Source organism: Mustela nivalis (assembly GCF_964662115.1).
Source record: "Mustela nivalis genome assembly, chromosome: 7".
Lineage (NCBI taxonomy): Eukaryota > Metazoa > Chordata > Mammalia > Carnivora > Mustelidae > Mustela > Mustela nivalis.
The window spans coordinates 103,869,858-103,895,077 of record NC_139026.1 but is presented as its reverse complement, the minus strand read 5'-3'; the positions used below and the strand labels follow the sequence as shown (position 1 = coordinate 103,895,077).

Genomic DNA, 25,220 nt, shown 5'->3' with positions numbered 1-25,220 from the left:
CAATCAGAGAGTAGAATGACTGGCGCTTGCAGGAGCTTCTGCGGTGCGGAGGTCGGGGGGAGGGACATGGCCCGCCCGAAACCGGCCTCGTAAGAGCGGAAGTACGACGCGGAAGCCAGCCATAGAGTTTAGTGGCCAGAGCGACTCTGCAGGGAGGTGGCAGGAAAGGCTCGGAACTGCTGCCGGAGGTGACGGAGCTCCGGCCCCGCCCGGTGTGCTGGAAGACGGAGCTTCCAGGTAGCGGCCCGCAGAGTCTGACCCAGGGTACGACGGGGCAGTAGCCGTGAGCCCACGGTCCCTGGGCGGCCTCTTTAAGGGAGGGGGCGGAGCCACGTGGAAGGAGCTTGCGGGTGAGGTCACGTGATTGAGGGCACTTGAGGGGCACCGTGGAAATTTGAGGGAGCGTTGTCGGGGTGGACACCATGTGATACCCCTTACCCCACTACATCCTGTGCCTTGGGGTTCAATGGGGTGCACGTGGTGGGACTTGGGATCAGGCCCGAGTTTGGGGGAGGGGGCGTGGCAACCCTGTCTCAGCCAGGCTTCCATCAAAGTGGCCGATTTTAGCATTTTTAGATCCAAGTTTTAGACTGCTCCATCTCTCATCCCTCATTTGCAGAAGTGACTCAGTGTCTCTGCAGTCCAGCCCCGGCTACTGTCCTACCAGCCCTCCCAGTGTTCAGGGGCCTCCAACTTCACATTCTCTTTCCTTGCAGCTCCAGATATCCTGAGCCCAGGTCCCCCCAGCTCAGTGCAGCCATGAGTGCCGAGGTGAAGGTGACAGGGCAGAATCAGGAACAATTTCTGCTCCTGGCCAAGTCGGCCAAGGGGGCAGCGCTGGCCACACTCATCCACCAGGTGCTGGAGGCTCCTGGTGTCTACGTGTTTGGGGAACTGCTGGATATGCCTAATGTTAGAGAGGTGGGTTCCTGGCCTGGAAAGCCCACAGGGAAGCTTGGGGCTAAGATTGAACTTGAGAATGGGTGGGCAGGGCTCATTTGCAACTCCATAACCATTCAGTTGAACAAGAATATGATGATGATTAATTAGCAGCTGGCAAAAATAAGTAGGCAAGTAAACCTCTTACTTTCCTTTGATGATGATGAATCTGTAAAACCCACTATTTTTCATTTTTAAGCAAAAGAGCACGTGATTCAGAAAAGGAAACCTGATTCCAGCCTGTATCCGCCCACTTAGTAGCTCTCAATAAGACCATGTCCCCTTGATCAGGTCATTTTTCCTTTAGGACCTCTGTTTCTCTGTTTTCCCTTTAACATTGGAGCTGATACTGCCCTTCACTGTCAGTTACAGAAATCAGGACAGATTATGGGAAGTTTAAAGTCCAGTACAAATGAAAGGCAATAAACATGAAATTGGCATACTCTCCTTTCCCACTTTGTACCCTTTGTTAATTCCCTTAAGTTAGAGATGCGTCTAGAAGTATTAGAAGGTCTTTTCCCTGGAAGACATGTGGCAAGATGCTAGGAACACAGCAGAGAGAACTGTTCACATAGAAGTGGCAGAGTAAACAATTTAACATATAGAGTGGGTGGGTCACCAAGATGTATGACCTCACCCCAAGTCCTGAGATGCTAGGGCATTGGTATGTAGGCAGACTATATTATTAGGTTTTTGAGGGCCAATGATTGACTGAGTTGATGGATTTTGCCTTTGGGGATCACTCTGGGGTATATGGAGAATACTCTAGCTGCCTTCTTTCCCTGCTTTCCTCTGCAGTGGAACTAAAGAGGGTCCATTAAGGTGAACAAAAAGAAGCATTTATTGGGTGCTTGTTTATCTCTCTGCTAGTCACCTGGGAATTCCAAAAAAGTACAAGACACAGTGCCTATTACCCTTCTAAAACTTATATTCCAGTTGCAGAGATAAGATGAATGGATATGGACATGTTAAATTACTTATTTAGTAAGTATTTATTGAGAGCTGAATACATGCCTAGTTCTGCTAGATATAGGTGGGTGGGATACCAGGGCCTGGGTCTGTCATCTTATTGGAAAAAAAGATATTCTTGGGTAATAACCTAAGGGTTTGATCGATTAAATGCCAGAATGAGTGATCAGTGATAGGAGGTGAGTGAGTGAGCTGGCCTGGATGATGAAGCCGCTTGGGTGCTAGAAGTCTGACACAGAAGCCACAAATTCCAGCGCCTGCTGAGGCCGCGCAGCTGTCAGAGATGAATGAGGCTAACACAGGAGTCTTTGGTGACTTGGCAAGAACAGCAGACTGCCTGATGATATGCAGATTCAGAAATCCTAAACACACTCAAAGGACCAAAATACAATTTGCAATGTCTGGATGTGCACGTGCCCACACACACTACTGAACACTCTGAATGTGTTCAATTCTGAATTTAGGGTAAGAATGAAGACATATGGAGGAAGAGGGTATGGTGGATTTCTGGGGGAAGGGGGGTGGGGTAGTGCAAATAAGTGCCTAGAGGTGGAAATGAGGCCTTCCAATGGCAAGAGTGATCAGAGAGGCAGAGAAGTCCTTTTGGTGAGCTGGAAGAGCCCATGGGAGAGGGGAAAGATAGGACCAGAAAGTGGAATTCAAAAGAAGTGAGGCTGGGAAACTGGAGAGAGGCCCATCCTGTCACCTCTTCCTTCATGTTCCTGCAGCTGGCTGAGAGTGACTTCGCTTCCACATTCCGGCTGCTCACAGTGTTTGCTTACGGGACATATGCTGATTACTTAGGTAACCTAAGAGGACTGGAGCTCTGGAGTAGTGGAGGTGGGAGAAGGGCAATTTTTGGAAGGACTAGAAGGAATTCCTGGGAAACCTTTCTACGGTACACAGGGTCAGAGTTAAGACCTGAATTGGCATGGAAAACTGGGGGAAAAAAAAAAGATGAAGAAGCAAGGGAAGGAGGCTAGGGCTTCCCACAAAAGTGTAATCAGGATTTCCTATGCTTGTCTTTTCTTCCTAGCTGAAGCCCGGAATCTTCCCCCGCTCACAGAGGCTCAGAAGAATAAGCTTCGGCACCTATCAGTTGTCACCCTGGCTGCCAAAGTCAAGGTGAGTGACTGTCTCTCTCCATATACCACCCCCACCCCAAGCCAACTGGGTTCTGAACCGAAGCGGAATGTCCCTTCAAAGGGCCTGTCTGAAGGGAATTTGCTCTCAGACAGCCTTTTCCCACACTGTCGCTCTTCTGCCTTCCCTAAACCCCACGTCCCTCCAAGGTCTGTATCTGAGCTCCACTTCCTGCAGCAGCCTTTTGGGCTGAATAGTATTCTCTTTGCTTTCTGTTTTGTTTTTGTTTTTCATTCAACATTTTTTTGCATTTTGGGTCAAAATAGCAACCAGAGTGCCATTCGCTTGTTAATGCGATCACCTTCCTTCTCACTATAGGAAGTCCCACACAGGGGTGCCCGAGTGGCTCAGTCAAACGTCTGCCTTCGGCTTAGGTCGTGGTCCTGGGATCAAGCCCCAATCGGGGCTCCCTGCTCAGTGTGGAGTCTGCTTCTCCCTCTCCCTCTCCACACCGCCCCCTGAGCTGTGCTCACTCACAGTAGCGTGTGCAGGCTCTCTCTCTCTCTCTCTCTCAATTAAATAGATAGAAATCTCAAAAAGGCAAAAACCAAAAAAACAAAAATAAAAAACAAAGAAAGTTCCACACAAACGGCCTCAGCTTTCAGATGTGGGGACAAGGCTCTCTCTTCTGGTGAAGTGCCAGGCTTCTGTTTGCCAGTCAGAAGTGCATAACCCAGACATATCTCTCTAGTTCCAGTTGGGTTCACTTTCTTATTAAATATCCCTCTCCCACCCACCTACATATTCTCAGCTGTTCCTTGACTTTCCTGTGGTCCCCATGATTTGACCTAAACCAGGCTCTCTGTCCTGAGGTGCCTCTGTGGAAGGAAGTGGGGTATGAACGGTTAAGTAACTCAGACCCCACCCCCACCCCGTGCTCTTGTTACATCAGGCTTATCTGGACCAGGGTCTGTGCTGTCCTGAGCTGTGGCCAGAGAACTGATGCCCAGGCAGATGTCACTTTCTTCCTCTGTAGGGTGGGAGGTGAAGGGTGGTAGGGGAACGTAAATCTTTTTTTTTTTTTTTAAAGATTTTATTTATTTATTTGACAGAGAGAGATCACAAGTAGGCAGAGAGTCAGGCAGAGAGAGAGAGAGAGAGAGAGAGGAGGAAGCAGGCTCCCTGCTGAGCAGAGAGCCTGGTGCGGGACTTGATCTCAAGACCCTGAGATCATGACCTGAGCTAAAGGCAGCGGCTTAACCCACTGAGCCACCCAGGTGCCCCGAGGGGAACGTAAATCTTAAACGTCGTGCTTCTCAGGAGGTTATTTCTCAGGGGATGGTACTTTAACTTAATTTGCCTTAGGCCCAGCCTTTTAGAGGAATTTTTTAAAAAAATTAATACTATTTTTTAAGATTTTATTGATTTATTTGACAGAGAGAAATACAGTGAGAGAGGGAACATAAGCAGGGGGAGTGGGAGAGGGAGAAGCAGGCTTCCCACCATGCTGGGAACCGGATGGTGAGGCCTGATCCCAGGACTCTGGGATCATGACCTGAGCTCAAGGCAGAAGCTTAATGAGTGAGCCACGCAGGTGCCCCTAGAGGAAATCCTTTAGGAGTAGGAGTGGAGGGTGCCCGGGTGGTTCAGTCCTTAAGCTCCTGCCTTTGGCTCAGGTCATGATCCCAGGGTCCTGGGATCAGGCCCCACTATCAGGTTCCAGGCACGGTGGGAAGCCTGCTTCTCCCTCTCCCACTCCCCTGCTTATGTACTCTCTCTTGCTGTGTCTCTCTCTCTCTCTGTGTCAAATAAATAAAATCTTTATTTTATTTTTCAAAAGATTTTATTATTTATTTAACAGAGAGAGAGAGATCACAAGTAGGCAGAGTGGCAGGCAGAGAGAGAGGGGAAACAGGCTCCCCACCAAGCAGACAGCCTGATGTGGGGCTTGATCCCAGGACCCTGAGATCATGACCTGACCTGAAGGCAGAGGTCCAACCCACTGGGCCACCCAGGCGCCCCTAAATAAAATGTTTAAAAGAAAAAAAAGGAATAGGAATGGAGCGTAGGCAGGGGAGCTGGGGTGGGGGTGGGGGGGATGGAGGGAAGACTCTTGGAAGCCCTTCTCTGCTGGAGAGCCTCACAAATCCCAGCCCAACCTCCCTGCGCCCCAGTGTATCCCATATGCAGTGTTGCTGGAGGCCCTCGCCCTGCGTAACGTGCGGCAGCTGGAAGACCTTGTCATCGAGGCAGTGTATGCCGACGTGCTCCGCGGCTCCCTGGACCAGCGCAACCAGCGACTGGAGGTTGACTACAGCATTGGGCGGGACATCCAGCGCCAGGACCTTAGTGCCATTGCTCGAACCCTGCAGGAGTGGTGAGACCCCTGTCCTGGCCCCGTTCCTTCTCATCTCCCTCCGGGAAAGGGGGAGGTGCTTTGCGGGGGTGGGGAGGGCTGGGCTGGGCTGCAAAGGTAGAGTCCCAGAGGATGAAGGGAGAGGTGCTCATTCCTACAGAAGCTTCTGAGGGCAGAAGGGAGCAGAGGAGGGCCTGCGGGGCAAGAGGCTGGAAGCAGTGTCCTTGGCATAGTCATTGTGGGGAGCAGGGAGCAGTACTCTTGAGGGGCTCCTCAGTGGGGTGTTGGATCCTCACTTGTCTTAAGCTAGATTCATCCCATCGGGCTGTAAGCAGCATCTCTTAGGCCCTGGGTCTCTTCCGCTTCCATGTTTCTCTTTGTCTTCTTGTCTAACTTCAATACACCTTTTTTTTCCTTTTCTCCAGCATCTACCCAGTGTTGTTTTCCGTTCCTCCCCTCACATGTGCATTACTCCAGGCACTTCCCATACCTGTCTTGGGCTGCCCCCCCCCCCGCACCCCCCCAGGTGTCTTTGTGGCTCCTGGGACTATTGTTGCACGTGGTTTCCAGGTGCCCTGGCGAAGGTCCCTAACTCAGACAAGGTGTTTGCATGCAGGGTGTTCTGAATCTGTCTGTCGTGAGTGTGCGATCCCAGCCTCCTGCTGACGCATCTCCAATCCTGATCCTCGCAGGTGTGTGGGCTGTGAGGTCGTGCTGTCAGGCATCGAGGAGCAGGTGAGCCGCGCCAACCAGCACAAGGAGCAGCAGCTGGGCCTGAAGCAGCAGATCGAGAGTGAGGTGAGCGGGCGAGGCATCAGGACAGACCCGAGCTTCCAAGCTCACGCAGCTGGGGCCAGTTGTCCCATGTGGAGGGGTCAGGACCGTGGCTGTAGCAAACAGACAAGGTCGACAGGGCCTGTCGGATTCTGGGACTTCCCTTATTGTCCCCCATTTCTTTCATCCGGGTAGGTGGCCAACCTTAAAAAAACCATTAAAGTTACAACAGCAGCAGCTGCCGCAGCTACATCTCAGGACCCTGAGCAGCACCTGACTGAGCTGAGGGAACCCGCCCCTGGCACCAACCAGCGCCAGCCCAGCAAGAAAGCCTCAAAGGGCAAGGGGTGAGCCAATGTGGCAGGAACTGCTTGCTTCCGGGGTGTCCTGCTTTTACATCAGAGACCCGGGTGTCCTCACCCCCTTTAGTTGTTTGCATGGGAGTAGACGTGGGGGGAGGCCGCAGGGGTGAGGGGAATTCCCTGCAGCCTCTCTCTCTCTCTTCCCCTTGCCAGACTCCGAGGGAGCGCCAAGATTTGGTCCAAGTCGAACTGAAGGAACTGTCGTTTCTTCTCTGGGGATGCGGGGTCCTAGCTGCCTGCCTGTCCTTTAGGAGTCCTCGGCCTCCCTGTGCTCCTGGCCAGCTGATAATCCTAGGTTCATGACCCTTAACCTCCCTCTTCTCTCCCTGACCCCCAAGCATAGATCACACCTTCTCTAGGGAGGAGGCAAGTACAACTCGTGTTTTTATTGGTACTTTTGCTTTATGTGACTTTATTATGTGTCCCATTGTCTCCCTCCCCCTCCCTGCCATGCTCTCTCCCTGTTTCTTTAAAATGGGGGTCGGGGGGCAGCATCTATCCCTGTTTGTTATCTGTCATGGAGTAGGTGGGGCTGCTACTTCTCCAGCATAACCCACACGTGTTTCTTCTTGCACCGCCCCATCCTCGCATGCCTAATCCCCGGTTTGTACTCCTTATCGCCCCCCGCCTGTCTGGGCAGCATCTGAAGAGCCATAGGGCTTCTGCCTTTATTCCCACCCGGGGAATCCTGGGAGCCAGTCTGCCATTCTCGGAGTCACTGGACACTTTCATCCTAGAATCCTGTCACACTATAGTTGTTTCCTTTCCTCTCTTCTCCCCTTGGGTCCTGGGAATGCTGCTGCTTCAATGACCCCAGAGCCAAAGAAGGGCACCCATCTCTTGAGATGTTGAGAGATGGCTCTTTCTTAGCCCTGGCTATCTTGGAAAGCCTGATGGCAATCCTGGAAGGATTTATACTTCCTTTTGTGAGTTTGGTGGGAAAGGGAAGGGGATATAGATTGTATTTAAAAAAAAAAAAAAGTATATATATACATATATCTATATATAACATGGAACAGAAATAAATCTATGAGAAATCTATCTACAAACATGCCCGGAAATGGGTATCTTCTGTCTTTGATATGTGCAGATGGGAAGAAGGCTCATTGTCCGTCCACTCTAAAGCAAAGTGCTGGAAAGAGAAGAGAACCAGGTACTAGGTGCCGGGTCCTGGCCTAGGAGCCAGGAGACCTAAATCTTGAGTCGTGTGACTTGGGACAGATTGCTCAGTATTCCATCACTCACTCAGAAGCAGTGGATGCTTGCTGGGCACCAACACGTGCAAGGCACTAGACGTGCAAAATGGCCATCGCTGGCCCTCCTCTCGGAGCTGGGCTGCAGCCTGTTACCTTCCTTCCTGCAGAATTATAAGGGAGAAGAGTTGATAATAACCTTCAGGTTTTGCATCAGAACCACACAGGACTCAGATCTGCAGGAAGCAGCAGCAGGCTCCCGTCTACCGTCCAAGGCGGAGCGTCCTGTCCTGGGACTATTGGTCTCCTTGGTCTAGTGCACTGCTGTGCACTCTTTTTAGAATTGCGAAGCTCGGGGCGCCTGGGTGGTTCAGTGGGTTAAGCCTCTGCCTTCGCTCAGGTCATGATCTCAGGGTCCTGGGATCGAGTCCCTCATCGGGCTCTCTGCTCAGCAGGGAGTCTGCTTCCCTCTCTCTCTCTCTCTCTCTGCCTGCCTCTCTGCCTACTTGTGATCTCTCTCTGTGTGTCAAATAAATAAATAAAGAGCAAACATTTGTGAGGGAAAAAAAAGAATTGTGAAGCTCTAATGTGAGGGACAGTTGGCCGCCCCCCAACCCCCACATGCACATGAAGCAGTTGCCTCCTGAGGGTCCCAATGTTGACTGAGCTGCTCTCCAGAGATTGTGTTTTTCTCTAGGTGGACATCTAGCACAGACCACTCTGTGGGCGCTAAAGGTTTCAGTCACAGATCTAGAAAGTGGGGTGGGATCCTGAGGTTTTGATTAAAAGTGGGCTGGGCGAGTGTCTTGTTTGGAGGGGGCTGTGCAGGCTTGCTGGGCCAACTGGGAGTTGACACTTCTGGCTTCTTGGTTTGGCTTTGCCCTCGACGAACTTGTTGAACCTGCTTTGTCTTGGTTCTCAGTCTCTACCTCTGCAATAATCCTTCTTCCTCCTATACCTTTTAATGTGTAGAAGTTGCTAATTCCTGGCACTTTGAACCTGTCCCCCCACTTCCTTCCCCAACTTTTCACTTGAATTTAGTATCTTGTTTTCTTGGAAGCTAGTTCCAGCGAGTGGCTCCGTAACTTCTCTCAGCTCTCTAGTTCCTGCTTTCAGTGGATGGCTCCAGAGTCTAAGTGTGGGCTGAGCTGGGACTGCCTGGCCTAACACCCAAAGCAGGAGAGGGACCATTCACATGGCCCCAAGGACATGCAAAGTCAGTCTGTCTTTGACTTAGAGGGACGGGGTCTTGGCTACCAAGGCATGAAGAAGGGAGAGCAGATTATTTTGGGGCTCAATTTTTTTTGACCATGAAACTTGGTTCAGGATTTAGAGATTCCATGTACAACCAAGCTGAGGGCGCCAGAATATTTCCAACCAAGAATCTTAACCACCATGGGCACACTCTCACACACTGATCCCCTAGGGTACAGCAGTCTTAAGTGGTCTTATGGCTGGATCAATGTGGGAAGAGGAAGAGGAAGAAGACTTTCCTTTATGAGAATTCAGATTTCATGCTCATGAAACTGGTGGCACTTAAAAGACTATGCCAAAGTGTTTGAAGCTAAAATCAATGACTGGACTGGTGTAAGTCTTCATGCACAACAAGAGCAAAGACAATGTCTACAGTCAGTATTCATGAAATCCCATTGAAGAGAGTTTGGGAATTCTCTGTTTAGATGCGTTTTCCAACAAGAATGAATAGAAGGGAGCTTTGGGCAGTCCAGGCAATGTATTAGTTATCCAATATGGTATAACAAATTACCCTAAAATTTAGTGGCTTAAAAATACACATTTGGGGTGCCTGGGTTGTTCAGGCCTTCCACTCAGGTCATGATCTCAGGGTCCTGGGATCGAGCCCCGCATCGGGTTCTCTGCCCAGCAGGGAGCCTGCTTCCTCCTCAGTCTTTGCCTGACTCTCTGCCTACTTGTAATTTCTGTCAAATAAATAAATAAAATCTTTAAAAATAATTTATAAAAAAATAACACACATTTACTATCTCATTTTCTGTGGTTCAGGAATGTGGGCACACTGTTTTCTGCCTCAGGGTCTCTCACAAGGCTACAATCAAAGAGTTAGCTGGAGCCATGTCATCTCAAGGTTCCAAGGGGAAGGATCTTCCATCCACACCCAGTGTGTCAGCAGGATTCACTAACTCATAGGTGGCTGGACTGAGGAACTTGTTTCTGGGCTGGCTGTTGGTCAGAGGCAGCCCAGGTAGCCCTCTCTATCAGAGCGAGAACCAGAGACACCACATCCGGAAAGCAGAATCAGTCTTGTAACCTAATCGTGGAAGAGGGGTCTCATCACTCTTAACGAGGCACCAGGTCCAGCCTAGTGACTGCCAGAAGGCAGGGATCATTGGAAGCCATATTGGAAGTTGCCTACTACAGACACTATTTCTGTGGGCCACCAGCATCAGAAACAATCAGGGGAGCTTTTGAAAATGCATATTCCTGGATCCTGCTTGCACCCCAGTTCCTACTGAGTTAGAATCTCCAGGATGTGGATCAGAAATATGCTTTCACTGTCCTCATTGACTCAGCTCTGAGCTGAGAAGTCCCATTTATATAAGCAGACTTGCCCAGATTAGTGCCAAATTGGATCAGCTGAGATCAGGCTTCTATTGTAGGGGCCTTGGACAGGTATGGAGACGCAGGGTCACCATCTGGAAGAGAAGGATGTGCAAAGGTGAAACTTTGAGTACAGGACAAGAGAGAGAATTTGTCCTTTGAGGTTCTTAAATATATGGTTAAGTAATTAAAAGTGTGATAAGTGCTGAGAAGTATAGGGTGACATGAAAGCATTTAGCATTAGGATCTACATCTTACTTGGGGTCAGGAATGCCTTCTTTGAGCCTTCTACTTTCCAGTGAAAGTAGAAGCCCGAGTGGCAGTTGGCCTAAGGAAAGGAGGATGAGCATTCTGGGTGGGAAGAACAGTGTTGAGGAACACCTGGCAACGTAATATAACCCCAATGTGTGTTATACCTCTTGGCATTGGGGTTCTGGGTGATTTTTGTCTTTGTGCCTGTTTCTGTTGTCCAATCTTTTTATGATTGTTTAAGACTAATATTAAGTGCTTCCTGCAGCCAAACATGATGCTAAGTGCTTTGCATATATAAACTCATTTAATCCAAGCAGCAGCCTTGTGAAGTTGATACCACTATTATCCTCCTCTAAAGATGACAGAAGAGGTACAGGGAGGTTATGTAACTTGTTCAGGACCACACAGATGATAAATGGAGTAGGCACACACCTCCCCCATCACTCCCAGTGCTCCCAGACGGACTGCATGGGACAACTCTCTGAGATAGCAGAGAAGTAGATGGTAGCAGGGAGGAAAAAACCGGAATTTGAAGTTCTGTGAAACCAGTGGTGAGTTTGCCATCACCCCCCGCCCCCGCCCACCCCATTACTGCCCAGAGTGGACTCAGAGGTGGCCCAAACCCAGCAATGTACATCAGGTCTGAACTAAAAGAGTTCCTCTTGGAGCCATCTACTTATTGCAGGTCTGAGAAGCCAGAAAGGGACTCCTAAGGGTCAGAGAGTAGGGGAATCTCCAGTTTTTTTCCTTCTCTCCCACTTCTAGCCCCGGGCAGCACCATGGTAGTGTAGCTATAGCTGCATAATGGGACACAGTGGCTGGGCAGGCACTGAAAGCTGAGGGAGGGGAATTCCTCTAGCACAGGCGCTGTGGTCTCGAGAGCGTTGAGGTAAATCGCTCTGCTTTTTTCTTTCTTTTCTGGATGCTTAGCCCAGACACAAAGTGGAAAATGCACAGCAGAGTAGAGAAACTAAAGCCACTCCCCCCCTTTTTTGGCCAGAGGATCAGGAAAGGAAGACCCGGAGAATCAAAGTATCAGGGAGATCAGAGAGAGGAGAGAAATCGAGAATCCCATAGAGTTGTGTGTAAATTCTTGGGCTCACCTCAAATCTGCAGAAGCACGGACCCGACCTTAAACATTTTACCAAAGCTTTACGAATTAAGCTACAGGGTGGATCACTGTCCGGGTCTCACTGACCACTGGGTGGCACACATCCGGGACTGATGTGGATAGCCCCACAAACTGAAAATTAAACTGACCTTGGAACCACAATGCAAAGAAGACAGGTTGCTGCAGGAACAAAACCTCATCAATCACCTGCTAAAACAAACATTCCCGTTAGCATTTTAATAAGATCCAGAGTCTCCACCGATATTCAAAATATCCAGGATACAATCTAAAATTACCCAGCTGATACAAAAAAAACTTTCTAGGGAAAAGACAAGCACCCCCAACATGACAAATGTTGGAATTTAAAGCAAAGACTTCAAAGCAGTTAGTATAAACATACTGGAAGAAGAAAGGGAGAATGCTTTCAAAACAAATGGTAAGGTAGAAAGTATAAGCAAAGAAATAGAAGACCTAAGGAATAGTCAAATGGAAATTTTAGAACTGAAAAGTAGGAGTAAAATAAAATATTCACTGGATAGCAGACTGGAGACGACAGAGGAGTGACTTTGAAGATAGTCAATATTAATTATGCAATCTAAACAAATAAAAAAGACAAAACAGGATCTCAGGGACCTGTGGAACAAGACCAAAAGATCTAACATTTGTGTCAACAGAGTCCCAGAAGGTGAGGAGAAAAAGTATGAAATAGAAAAATTACTGGAAGTAATCATGGTTAAAATGGTCCCAAGTTTGGCGAAAGACATACACAGATTCAAGAAGCCTGGTGAAGAGCAAACAGAATATACTCAAGTCTGTGACTAGACATCATAATCAAGTTGCTGAAAATAAAGAACATAGAAAAATATCCACAGAACATCTAGAGAAGAACAACCGATTTCACATAAGAGAACAATGACTCAGATTACTGCAGATTCCTCATCAAAACTAGGAAACTGGAGGAACTAGAATCACACTTAAAGTGCTGAGATGCTGAGAGAGGGAGACACCTACGTGGCTCAGTTTTTTAAATGGCTGCCTTTGGCTCAGGTCCTGATCTCAGAGTTCTGGGATCAAGCCCCATATCCGGCTCCTGGCTCAGCCGGGAGTCTGCTTCTTCCTCCCACACTGCCTGCTGCTCTACCTGATTGTACTCTCCCTCTCTGTTAAATGAATAAATAAAATCTTAAAAAATAATAACAAAGTGTTGGAAGAAACGTGTCAATTCAAAATTCTGTACCCAATGGGGACGCCTGCATGGTTCAGCCAGTAGAGCATCTGCCTTCAACTTAGGTCATGATCTTGGAGTCCTAGGATCGAGCCCCGCATCAAGCTCCCTGCCCAGCAGGGAGCTGCCCCTCCCCCTACTTGTGTGAGATCTTCTCTCAAGTAAATAAAATCTTAAAAAAAAAATTCTATGTCCAGTGAAAATGTCACTCAGAAGTTAATGTAAAATAAAGACATTCTTCTGTGAAGGAAAGTATAACAATTTGTCAGTAGCAGGACCACTCTAAATGAAAGGTTACAGGGATGCCTGGGTGGCTCAGTTGGATAAGCGCCCAACTCTTTTTTAAAAAAAATATTGAATATTTATTTATTATTATTTTTAAAATTTTTTTCTTTGTTTATGAACATATAATGTATTATTAGCCCCAGGGGTACAGGTCTGTGAATCGCTAGGTTTACACACTTCACAGCACTCAGCATAGCACATACCCTCCGCAATGTCCATAACCCTACCACCCTCTCCCCACCCACCTCCTCTGGCCACCCTCAGTTTGTTTTGTGACATTAAGAATCTCTTATGGTTTGTCTCCCTCCCGATCTGATCTTGTTTCATTTATTCTTTTCCTACCCTCCAAACCCCCCACGTTGCATCTCCACTTCTTTATATCAGGGAGATCATATGATAGTTGTCTTTCTCCGATTGACTTATTTCGCTAAGCATAATACCCTCTAGTTCCATCCACATGGTCGCAAATGACATGATTTCATTTCTTTTGATGGCTGCATAGTATTCCATTGTATATATACACCTCCTCTTCTTTATCCATTCATCTGTTGATGTACATCTAGGTTCTTTCCATAGTTTGGCTATTGTGGACATTGCTGTTATGAACATTTGGGTTATACGTGCCCCTTCGGATCACTATGTTCGTATCTTTAGGGTAAATACCCAGTAGTGCAATTGCTGGGTCGTAAGGTAGCTCTATTTTCAACTTTTTGAGGAACATCCATGCTGTTTTCCAGAGTGGCTGCACCACCTTGCATTCCCACCAAGAGTGTAGGAGGGCTCCCCTTTCTCCGCATCCTCGCCAGCATCTGTCATTTCCTGACTTGTTAATTTTAGCCATTCTGACTGGTGTGAGGTGGTATCTCATTGTGGTTTTGATTTGTATGTCCCTGATGTCGAGTGATGTGGAGCACTTTTTCATGTGTCTGTTAGCCATCTGGACGTCTTCTTTGCAGAAATGTCTGTTCATGTCCTCTGCCCATTTCTTGATTGGATTATTCTCTGGGTGTTGAGCTTGCTAAGCTCTTTATAGATTTTGGATACTAGCCCTTTATCTGATATGTCTTTTGCAAATACCTTCTCCCATTCTGTCAGTTGTTTGGTTTTGTTAACTGTTTCCTTTGCTGTGCAAAAGCTTTTGATTGCGATGAAGTCCCAATAGTTCATTTTTGCCTTTGTTTCCCTTGCCTTTGGTGATGTTCCTAGGAAAAAGTTGCTGCGGCTGAGGTCGAATAGGTTGCTGCCTGTGTTCTCCTCAAGGATTTTGATGGGTTCCTTTCTCGCACTGAGGTCCTTCATCCATTTTGAGTCTATTTTCATGTATGGTGTAAGGAAATGGTCCAATTTCATTTTTCTGCATGTGGCTGTCCAATTTTACCAACATCATTTGTTGAAGAGGCTGTCTTTTCTCCATTGGACATTCTTTCCTGCTTTGGCAAAAATTAGTTGAACAGAGTTGAAAGTCTATTTCTGGGCTCTCTATTCTGTCCCATTGATCTATGTGTCTGTTTTTGTGCCAGTACCATACTGTCTTGATGATGACAGCTTTGTAATAGAGCTTAAAGTCCAGAATTGTGATGCCACCAACTTTGGCTTTCTTTTTCAATATTCCTTTGGCTATTTGAGGTCTTTTCTGGTTCCATATAAATTTTAGGATTATTTGTTTCATTTCTTTGAAAAAAGTGGATGGGATTTTGATAGGGATTGCATTAAATGTGTAGATTGCTTTAGGTAGCATAGACATTTTCACAATATTTGTAAGTGCCCAACTCTTGATTTTGGCTCAGGTCAAGATCTCAGGGTCAAGCGATAGGCCTGTATGTTGGGCTCCATGCTCAGCAGGGAGTCTGCTTCAGGATTCTCTGTCCATCTCCCTCTGTCCCTCTCTTTGCTTGCTCGCTCTCTCTCAAATAAATCAATCTTTTTTTTTTTTTTAAATAAAAGAAATGCTAAAGAAAGTTCGTCAGACAGAAGAAAAATGGTGACTGAGAAAACAGGACATCAAGAAGGAAGAGAAACAGATCTAGTAAGTATAGATTGTTCTCTTGTTCTTTAAAATGTCTCTAACAATTGAAAGTAAAAGTGATAAAACTCTGATGGGGTTTTCAGCGTTTGCAGACTTAATACCTATGACAACTACAACACAAAGGAGAGACAATAAAGGGGCCTAAAGTGGTGGTAAAATCTGCATTTAACCTGACATAGTGAAGTACAGATTCTAAGTGGACTATGGTAAGTGTGGATCTTTTTTTTTAAGATTTATTTATTTGACAGACAGAGATCACAAGTAGGCAGAGAGGCAGGCAGAGAGTGAGAGAGAGGAGGAAGCAGGCTCCCCGCGGAGCAGAGAGCCCGATGTGGGGCTTGATCTCAGGACCCTGGGATCATGACCTGAGCCGAAGGCAGAGGCTTTAACCCACTGAGCCACCCAGGCGCCCTTAGTGTGGATTTTATAATCCCTGGAGGAAGGTTAGTAAGCCACACTCCACAGGCCAGAACCAGCACTACCTGTTTTTGTAAATAAAATTTTATTGGCACATCTAGTATAATACTGTCTAGCTCCATCCTTGTCATTGCAAATGGCCAGATTTCATTCTTTTTTATGGCAGAATAATATTCCATTGTGTATCCGTACCACATGTCTTATCCATTCATCTATCGATGGACATGTGCACGGATTCCATAGTTCAGCTACTATAAATAATGCTGTTATCAACATATGGGTGCATGTATCCCTTTGAATTAGTGTTTTTGTTTTCTTGGGTAAATACCCAGTAGTGTGATTACTGGGTCATAGGGTAGCTCTATTTTTAACTGTTTGAGGAACCTGCATACTGTTTTCCACAGTGGCGGCACCAGTTTACATCACCAATTGAGTATTGCAACAGACATTGTATGACTTGCAAAGCCTAACATATTATCTGGCCCTTTATAGAAAAAGCTTGCCATTCCTGCCCCAGGGCTATCACTTAAAAAAAAAAAAAAAAAAAAAGATGGGGTGCCTGGGTGGCTCAGGTCATGATCCCAGTACTCTGGGATCCATCCCAACATAGGCTGCATACTTGGTGGGAAGCCTGATTTCTCTCCCAGTCCCACTGCCTCTGTTACTTTTCTCGCTGTGTCTTTCTCTGTCAAATAAATAAATACAATCTTTTTTAAAAAAGAAAAAGAAAAATTTAGTGAGAAAAAAAAAGGTAGAACACTTTCTATCTAATAATACTCAAATAGGGGCACCTGACTAGCTTCTTGGTTAAGTGTCTGCCTTCAGCTCAGGTCGTGATCTCAGGGTTCTGGGATCGAGCCCTGTGTGGGGAGTCTACTTCTCCCTCTCCCTCGGCCCCTCCTCCCTGCTTGTGCAAGCATGCTTTGTCTCTTAAGTAAACAAACAAACAAATAAATAAAATCCAAATAAGCAAACAATGATAAAAAAAATGGCTTGAAAGTGGAGGTAGCTGAATTATAAATGGGACCAAACAGAATAATAAAATAATAGAAGTAAATTGAACCATATTAACACTTAATATTAAATGTAAATAGCATAAATACACCAATTAAAAGGCAGACTATCGAAATGCACTTTAAAAACCACAAAAGATCCAACTATATGCTGTCTTCAAAAAACCCATTTTAAATATAAAATAGGTGGATTAAAAGTAAAAGAATAGAAAGACATATACATGAAAACACTAATCAGAAGAAAGCTGTACTGGCTATAGTAAGGCAAATTAACTTCAGAGCAAAGAAAATTACCAGGGGTAAAGAAGAACAATACATAATAATAAAATGTTTGGTTTTTCCCAGAAGACATAATTCTAAATGTCTCTGCATCTAACTACAGAGGTTCAAAATACAAAAAGGAAAAACTCACAGATATTAAAGAGAAAAAAAAGGACAGATCCACAATTGTAGTTGAAAATGTCAAAACTCAGCAGTAACCAGTAGAACAATTAAACAAAATTAGATGTATAGAAGTATGTAGAACTGAAAATTGTCATCAACCAATAGGATCTAACTGAAATTCATAGAACACTTCCTCAACACAAAAGAATCACAATTTCTTTTTAAATACGCATGGCAGGGGCGCCTGCATGGCTCAGTGGGTTAAAACCTCTGCCTTCAGCTCAGGTCATGATCTCAGGGTCCTGGGATGGAGTACCACATCGGGCTCTCTGCTCAGCAGGGAGCCTGCTTCCCTTCCTGTCTCTCTGCCTGCCTCTCTGCCTACTTGTGATCTCTGTCAAATAAATAAATAAATAAATAAAATCTTAAAAAAGAAATACACATGGCAGGGTGCCTGGGTGGCTTAGCGGGTTGAGTCTCTGCCTTTGGCTTGGGTCATGGTCTCAGGGTCCTGGGATTGAGTCCTGCATCGGGTTCTTTGCTCAGTGGGGAGCCTGCTTCCCCCCACCCCTGCCTGCCTCTCTGCCTACTTGTGATTTCTCTCTGTGTGTGTCAAATGAATAAATAAAATCTTTAAATAAATAAATACACACGACACACTTACCAAGATAGGTCATGTCCTGAGTCATAAAACAAACCTCAACAAATTTAAAAGGATTGAAGTCATACAAAGTGTGCTTTCTGGCCATAATGGAATTAGAACTAGAAATCAATAAGAGAAAGATAACAGGGAAATCTCCAAACACATGGAAACTAAACAACATACTTTTAAATAGCCAAATCATCAAAAAGGAAGTGCCAAGAGAAATTAGACAGTATTGCAAACTTAACAAAAAGGAAAATACAGAGGCACCTGGGCAGCTCAGTTGGTTAAGTGTCTGACTTTGGCTCAGGTCATGATCCCGGTGTCCTGATCCAGCCCTGTGTTGAGCACTGCACTCAGTGGGGAGTCTGCTGTCCCTCTCCCTCTGCCCCTCCCCTCTGCTCATGCTCCCTCTGCTTCTCTCTCAAATGAATAAATAAAATATTAAAAAAAAAAAAAAGAAAAGAGGGACACCTGGGTGACTCAGTTGGTTGGGCTTCTGCCTTCAGCTCAGGTCATGATCCAAGGGTCCTGGGATCCAAGGCCCACATCGGGCCTCTTGCTCAGTGGGGAGCCTGCTTCTCCCTCTCCCTGCCATTTCCCGTTTGTGCTTTCTCTCTCTCTCTCTCTAATAAGTAAATAAAATCATTTTTTAAAAAAAGGAAAAAATAAAATATGTGAGATGCAGATAAAGCAGTGATTTAAGGAAAAATTATAGCATCAAATGCTTATATTAGGAAAGAAGAAAGGTCTCCAGTCAATAATCTATTCTTCTACCTTAAGAAGGTAAATGAATAGCAAAAATAAACACAAAGCAAGAAGAAGGAAAACATAATAAGAGCAGAACAATGAAACTTAGAGGTGCCTAGCTGGCTCAGTCTGTAGGCCATGGAACTCTTGATCTCAGGGTGATATTGAGCCACATGTTAGGTATAGAAATTACTTAAAATAAAAAATATTTTAGGGGTGCCTGGGTGGCTCAGTGGGTTAAGCCTCTGCCTTCAGCTCAGGTCATGATCTCAGGGTCCTGGGACCGTCCTACATCGGGCTCTCTGCTTACCGGGAAGCCTGCTTCCCCCCTCTCTCTGCCTGCCTCTCTGCCTACTTGTGCTCTCTCTCTGTCAAATAAATAATTAAATCTTTAAAAAATATGCTTTAAAAAAAGAAATTAATGAAATTAAAAACAGAAAAATAGAAAAAAGAATCAATGAAACCAAAAGTTAATTGAAATGATCAATAAAATTGACACTCAGGGTGCCTGGGTGGCTCAGTAGGTTAAGCCTCTGCCTTCAGTGCCAGTCATGATCTCAGGGTCCTAGGATCGAGCCCCACATTGGGCTCTCTGTTTAGCAGGGAGCCTGCTTTCCCCTCCTCCTCTGCCTGCCTCTCTGCCTACTTGTGATCTCTCTATGTCAAATAAATAAATAAATAGAATCTTAAAAAAACAATTGACAAACCTCTAGCTCTACTGACCAAAAAAAATTTTTTTTAATTAAAAAAAAAAGAGAGGAGTACCTAACTGGTTCATTTGGTAGAGTATGAGATCCTTCCTTCCTTCCTTTCTTTTTTCTTTTCTTTTTTTTTTTTTTTTTAAGCATGCAACCCTTGACCTTGGGTTGTGAGTTCAAGTCTAGTTTTGGGTATAGAGATTACTTAAGAATAAAATCTTTAAAAAAATTTTTAAAAAGAGAGACAACACGAAATACCAATATCGGGACTAAAACAAGGAATATTACTATACTCCCCTGCAGACATTAAAAGGTTAGTAACTACAAATAGTCATACACGCACAAATTCAACAATTTATTTATTTTTTATTTATTTAAATATTTTATTTATTTATTTGACAGAGAGAGAGAGAGAGAGAGATCACAAGTACGCAGAGAGGCAGGCAGAGAGAGAGAGGGGGAAGCAGCCTCCCCGCAGAGCAGAGAGCCCAATGCGGGACTCCATTCCAGGACCTTGAGATCATGACCTGAGCCAAAGGCAGAGAGAGGCTTAACCCACTGAGCCACCCAGGCGCCCCTCAACAATTTTTTTTTTTAAGATTTTATTTATTTATTTGACAGAAAGAGAGCACAAGTAGGCAGAAGGGCAGACAGAGGGAGAGGGAGAAGCAGGCTCTCCACTGAGCAGGGAGCCCAACATGGGGCTCAATCCCAGGATCATGAACTGAGCCTAAGGCAGCCACTTAACCGACTGAGCCACCCAGGCACCCCTAAATTCAATAATTTAGATGAAATGGACCAACTTCATGAAATCCACATGCTACCAAAACTCACCCAAGGAAAAAGAAAGATCTAAATATCAAATGCACAACTACAAAGGTTTTAGGAGATAACATAGGAGAAAATCTCAGTTATCCAGTTAGGCAAAGTATTCTTAGATATGACACCCAAAATGTGATATAGGAGGAAATAGCGGTAAGTTGGACTTCATCTTAATTACAACTTTTGCTTTGAAAAAGATGTCAAGGGGGAAAAAAAAAGAGAGAGAGAGAGAGGCGCCTGGGTGGCTCAGTGGGTTAAAGCTTCGGCTTTAACCTTCGGCTCAGGTCATGATCCCGGGGTCCTGGGATGGAGCCCTGCATTGGGCTCTCTGTTCAGCAGGGAGACTGCTTCCCTTTCTCTCTCTCTGCCTGCCTCTCTGCCTGCTTGTGATCTTTGTCTGTCAAATAAATAAATAAAATCTTTTTTTAAAAAAAGAAAGAAGGAGAAAAGAAAAAGAGGATGTGGAGAGGAGGAAAAGACAAACTACAGAATGGGAAAGAATTGTTTACAAACGCCATTTAACAAAGGACTTCTTACCAGAATATATAAAGAACTCTCAAAACTCAACAGGAAGGAAATAAACAATCCAATTTTGAAAAATGGCAGGCAGACTTAAGCAGACACTTCATCAGAGAGGTTGTAATGATGGCAAATAAGCAATGACGAAACGCTCAACATCATTAGTCACTAGGGAAATACAAATTAAAGCCATGACAAGATACCTATTAGAATAAATAGAAGAACACCTACGCACTTAATGGAATGGGTAAATAAAATAAAAACTGACATACTAACCGCTGGCAAGGATGCAAAGCAACCAGGACTCTCTTACTTTGTCAGTGGGAATGCAAAATGGTGCAGCCACCCCGGAAAAGCTTGGCATTTTCTTTTCTTTTTTTTTTTTTTGTTTTTTCTTTTCTTTTCCTTTCTTTATTTCTTTTCTTTTTAAAAAGATCTTATTTACTTATTTGACAGAGAGGGAGAGATCACAAGTAGGCAGAGAGGCAGGCAGAGAGAGAGAGGGGGAAGCAGGCTCCCCACTAGCAGAGAGCCTGATTCCGGGCTTGATCCCAGGACCCTGAGATCATGACCTGAGCCGAAGGCAGAGGCTTTAAACCACTGAGTCACCCAGGCACCCCTTGGCATTTTCTTATAAATACGCACTTACCATATGACCTAGCAATCCCACTCCATTGCATTCCTTAAAAAATTAAGATACATACACTCAAAAACATGTGCACAAGTGTTTATAGCAGCTCTATTCCTATGCCCCCAAACTGGAAACTAGAGTATCCTCAGACAGGTGAATGGATACAGATTATAAACACACAGAATACTACTCAACAATAAAAAGGAGTAAACTATTAATACATGCCACAACACGACTGAATCTCAAAGGCATTATGCTGAGTCAAGGAGCCACTCTCATTTATGATTTCATTCTATGACATTCTGGAAATGGCAGAATTATAGCAACAGAGAACATATCGGTGGTTGTCAAGGTTAAGATTTGCGGAAGGGTGTGACTACAGAGAAGCGGCAGGAAGGTGTTCAGGGTGATGAAACTGTTTGGATCCTGACTATGGGGGTGCTTACACAAATCTGCATGTGTTAAAACTCACCCAAAAGTACACACACACACACACACACACACACACACACACACACAGAACAATTTTTTAAGATTTTTTTTCTTATTTGGCAAAGAAAGCAAGAGAGGGAACACAAGCAGGGGGAGTGAGAGAGGGAGAAGCTTGCTTCCCGCTGAGCAGGGAGCCCAACGCGGGGCTTGATTCCAGGACCCTGGGATCATGACCTGAGCCGAACGCAGACACTTAACTGAGCCACCCAGGCTCCCCACACACATAGCAATTTTATTAAATGCTTTTAAAAAATGCAAGATTTAAAAAACGACATACTGGGCTACTGGCATTCATCATTTGAAATATGGTGTTGTTACTTGAGTAAATTTTAATGTAAATTAAAAGTTTTTACAAATCACCAAGGAACAGTTTGAAGGAAACCTCCCCCCCCCCCCATGGTGAAGCATTCTTTATAGCATGTTGGTATAGTTTGTGTCAATCTGGATTTTGAGTCCTGGCTTTTGGAGCGCTGCTAGGTAGCTAGCTTCTTAAGCAGTGACATAGGAGCAGGGGTTTGGAGGATCTCTGTAACTGTTGCTAAGCTGCATTGGAATCCTCTCCAACCTGGACATTCTGCTTTAGTATGTCTGGGGTGATAAGGTCACCTGTAAGGTCTCTAATTCTAAATGTATTATTTATTTATATCATATACTGGGTTTGTTTAAATTAAGATTTGGGAGCGCGTGGGTGGCTCAGTGGGGTTAAGTCTCTGCCTTTGGCTCGGGTCGTGATCTCAGGGTCCTGGGATAGAGCCCCACATCGGGCTCTCTGCTTAACGGGGAGCCCACTTCCCCCCACTCCCGCCTGCCTCTCTGCCTACTTGTGACCTCTCTGTCAAATAAATAAATAAATAATCTTTTATAATTAATTAATTAAGATTTGAATTGGGAATCAGCCTCTGTCCTTCCCTGCCATGTTCCCAGTATATTGGGAACTCCACCCACCCTTCTAACACACACAAATCCGGGATATCTCGACTAAATTCACCCGTAGATTTCTAAGAACCTTTCCATCAAACCATTTCTCACCTCAGTGTGATCTTGACTTTGCCTAAGGTATTTCTGCTCCCCCTTTTAGAGACTCAATGCCACCTCCATGACCCTTTCCCATGCCCCCTCTCCTATGCTCCAGCTTCATGTGTCTCAGACGGCTCAGGCACTGGGTTGACCTCTTGGCTGGAGAACACTGACCTCTTGGAGAAAATTGTCCAGAACCTGCAAGATCCCCAGGTGGCAGGTGACAGCACATGAAGAGGATGGGATGGATGCTGAGGTTAAGGGCTGTAGGGAGCGGGGGCGGGGGTGGGTAGCATCTTATTCCTATGCAAAAGATAAGGATCTCAGAGAAGAAAAGAATCATAAAAGGCAGAGAAAGGGCAAGGAACTCTGAGTACTAACTTATTTCATCTCAATCCCAGGGATAGTCCAGAGTGGGGATGGTGGGGAAGCAGGGGGTGGAGTAGTACTGAGCCCAGAGGGAGAAGTATTACATGCCTGTCCTGGTCTCCCTAGAGTTACCATTTCAGGGTGGACATTGAGGATGGGAAGGCCCAGAGCGTCAGCCCTCTCTGCCTACCTTCCATAGCAGCTCTGCTGGCCTTTGGCATCCCGGGCCTCTCGAGTGCACTCCTCTCCCGCCATGCCAGCTGTGGTCCTACAGTCTCTCCCCAGGGACAGAGGCTAGTTGGGACACTGCTTAGGAGAACCAGGTACCCAACTTCCCTCCCTGTGCCCCCAGTTCTTCACCTCCCCAGCTTCTAGCAGCCTCACCTAGATCCCACCTCTCCTATCTGAAGACCCCAGTGACGTCTAAGAGGGAGAGAAGTAAAGGCTACTTTTTTCTTAGCCCTATCCCAACTGGAATGGCCTGGGAGAAGGAGAGCTTGGCCCTTGCGGCTCTCTCAGCCCTTGGGAGGACTCAGGCCCAGGCTGGGGAGCATCAGGGCGGGGCAGATGCATGGAGTATTTAAGTGGACTTGGACTACGTGGGCTGGGAGACTGAAATACTGCGTTTTTCTTGTGGATCAGCTCCTGGTTCTCTGGGTAACTGGTTTGTGACTTGGGCTTTGGATTGCAGGACAGAGGAAGGGGGCATGAGGTAGAGGGGGAGGAGGACCCAAGATTCTTTGTTAGTCAAGGACAGAAAACAACCCAAACTGCAAGCAGGGCTGGGTCAGAGTGGCCAAACCTTTGTTTCTACTTGTTAGTCTGTAAAGTTGAGGCACGATGGGACCCGTGGGTGGCTCAGTCATTAAGCATCTGCCTTCTGCTCAGGTCTTGATCCCGGGGTTCTGGGATGGAGTCCCCATCAGGCTCCCTGCTCTCTCTGCTTGCCTCTCCCCCTTCCTGTGCTCTCTCTTTCTGTCAAATGAATAAATAAAAACCTTGAAAGAAAAAAAAAAAGGATCAAGACAGAATAATCTGGGAGAAATCAGTCATTTATATCCCATATACTGTGTCAAATGCTTTCTCTGTACTAATTCACAGATTTCTCACTCTTCTGCGGTATGGACCCATGTCCCCAGCGCCATCAGCACCTAGAAATGCCCATTTTACAAAGTGGGAAACTGATGTTGAGAGACTAAGAATCTCTCCTGTCAGAGCTAAGTGGTAGAGCCCGGTCTTGCTCATGCCAGGGGGTATTCATCATTTCACTCCTCTAGATAATTCATTCCCCCAAGCCATACAGGAAAATAATGAGTCTGACCATATCCCCCGGATGAGCGGATGGCTGTTGTGAATGAGGCCAGGGCTCAGTTGGAGTGCTGATCAGAAATAAAATGTCAGCTTCCTTCCCGAGAGTTCCTTCCCTCTCTGTCCCCTGGGCCTCACCCCACAATGGCAGACAGGTCAGGAAGTGCCAGGGGGCTGGTTCTTGAGCCCCTCACTTGGTGGCTGCTGCTAACTGATTCCCCACAACCTATCCCTCCCTACTCACTAGTCACAGGCCCTAGGAATGAGTGCTGGGCTGAAGGGTGGTCCTCACCCAAGAGCAGGGAGTAGAGGTGAAAACGAGTTCATGTGTCTAAAAGCCAGGACCTACTCGGCAGAGCTTGGGAAACACTTGGGTTGACTCACCTAGATTGAGATCAGGGCAACCCTTGCCCTGCTTCAGCCCCCACTGAGAACCATGCCCGTGAGTGTGGGCACTGTGACTGAAATCCAGGTTGGCAGGCCGGGCATGAACTATAGCCTGAGGTTTTCTAGGTAGTAGGGAACTTCGGAGAGGAGGCCCAGGGAAGTGGAGGACCTGCCCAAGACCACTCGGCTGGGTTGGCAGCGCAGGTAAGGACCCAGTCTCTGGGCATCCTTTACAGGGCTCACACTCTTTCAATGGTGGGCCCCTCAGGAGACTGAGGAGAGCGCTCCCACTCCCAGAAGTAAATCTGTCTATTCAGACAGAGCCCAGGGGACCCCCTCAGACTGAGGGCTGTGCTCACTGAGTCCCAGCCAACATCTGTAATTCAGTAACCCAGGTGAAGATGAATTCTCTCTACAGGCTCCCACCCCCCCGACACACACACTTTTCCAAAGTTCACACCACACCACTTCACTTTTACAAAAGACCAGCATTAATACTAGTTTTGGCTAACACAAAGAAATATGGATTTTTGCTTTTATGAGACAAAGTGGAAACAGCTCTCAGCGTTTCTTCTGCAGCAATTTAGGTCCCACTGAGCTCCTGCCCCCGGAGTTCTGCTC

At 46.2% G+C, this 25,220-nt stretch overlaps 1 protein-coding gene across 7 annotated transcripts; it reads left to right on the top strand.

The window, feature by feature from the left end:
• Positions 1 to 61: 61 nt before the first annotated feature.
• On the top strand, positions 62 to 23,921 carry COPS7A (COP9 signalosome subunit 7A). Of its 7 annotated transcripts, none has more exons than XM_082742646.1 (9): positions 62 to 264; positions 717 to 921; positions 2,637 to 2,712; positions 2,945 to 3,033; positions 5,166 to 5,368; positions 6,040 to 6,145; positions 6,317 to 6,468; positions 15,068 to 15,149; positions 22,651 to 23,921. In XM_082742646.1, exons 2-9 carry the CDS (start codon positions 760 to 762, stop codon positions 22,684 to 22,686), a joined length of 906 nt encoding a protein of 301 aa, XP_082598772.1. In that variant the 5' UTR covers positions 62 to 264; positions 717 to 759; the 3' UTR covers positions 22,687 to 23,921. The 7 variants fall into 7 exon arrangements, with proteins under 7 accessions (XP_082598772.1, XP_082598775.1, XP_082598776.1 ...); XM_082742649.1 differs by lacking the exon at positions 22,651 to 23,921 and adding an exon at positions 15,233 to 15,302; XM_082742648.1 differs by having other exon boundaries at positions 96 to 237.
• Positions 23,922 to 25,220: the final 1,299 nt, after the last annotated feature.

Excerpts from the sequence above, each read along its gene's own strand:
- COPS7A (XM_082742646.1), top strand. The coding sequence starts at position 760 with ATGAGTGCCGAGGTGAAGGTGACAGGGCAGAATCAGGAACAATTTCTG. Across the intron at positions 3,034-5,165 it reads CCCTGGCTGCCAAAGTCAAG|TGTATCCCATATGCAGTGTT; the intron begins GTGAGTGACTGT and ends CCTGCGCCCCAG. Across the intron at positions 15,150-22,650 it reads AAGGAAGAGAAACAGATCTA|CTTCATGTGTCTCAGACGGC; the intron begins GTAAGTATAGAT and ends CCTATGCTCCAG.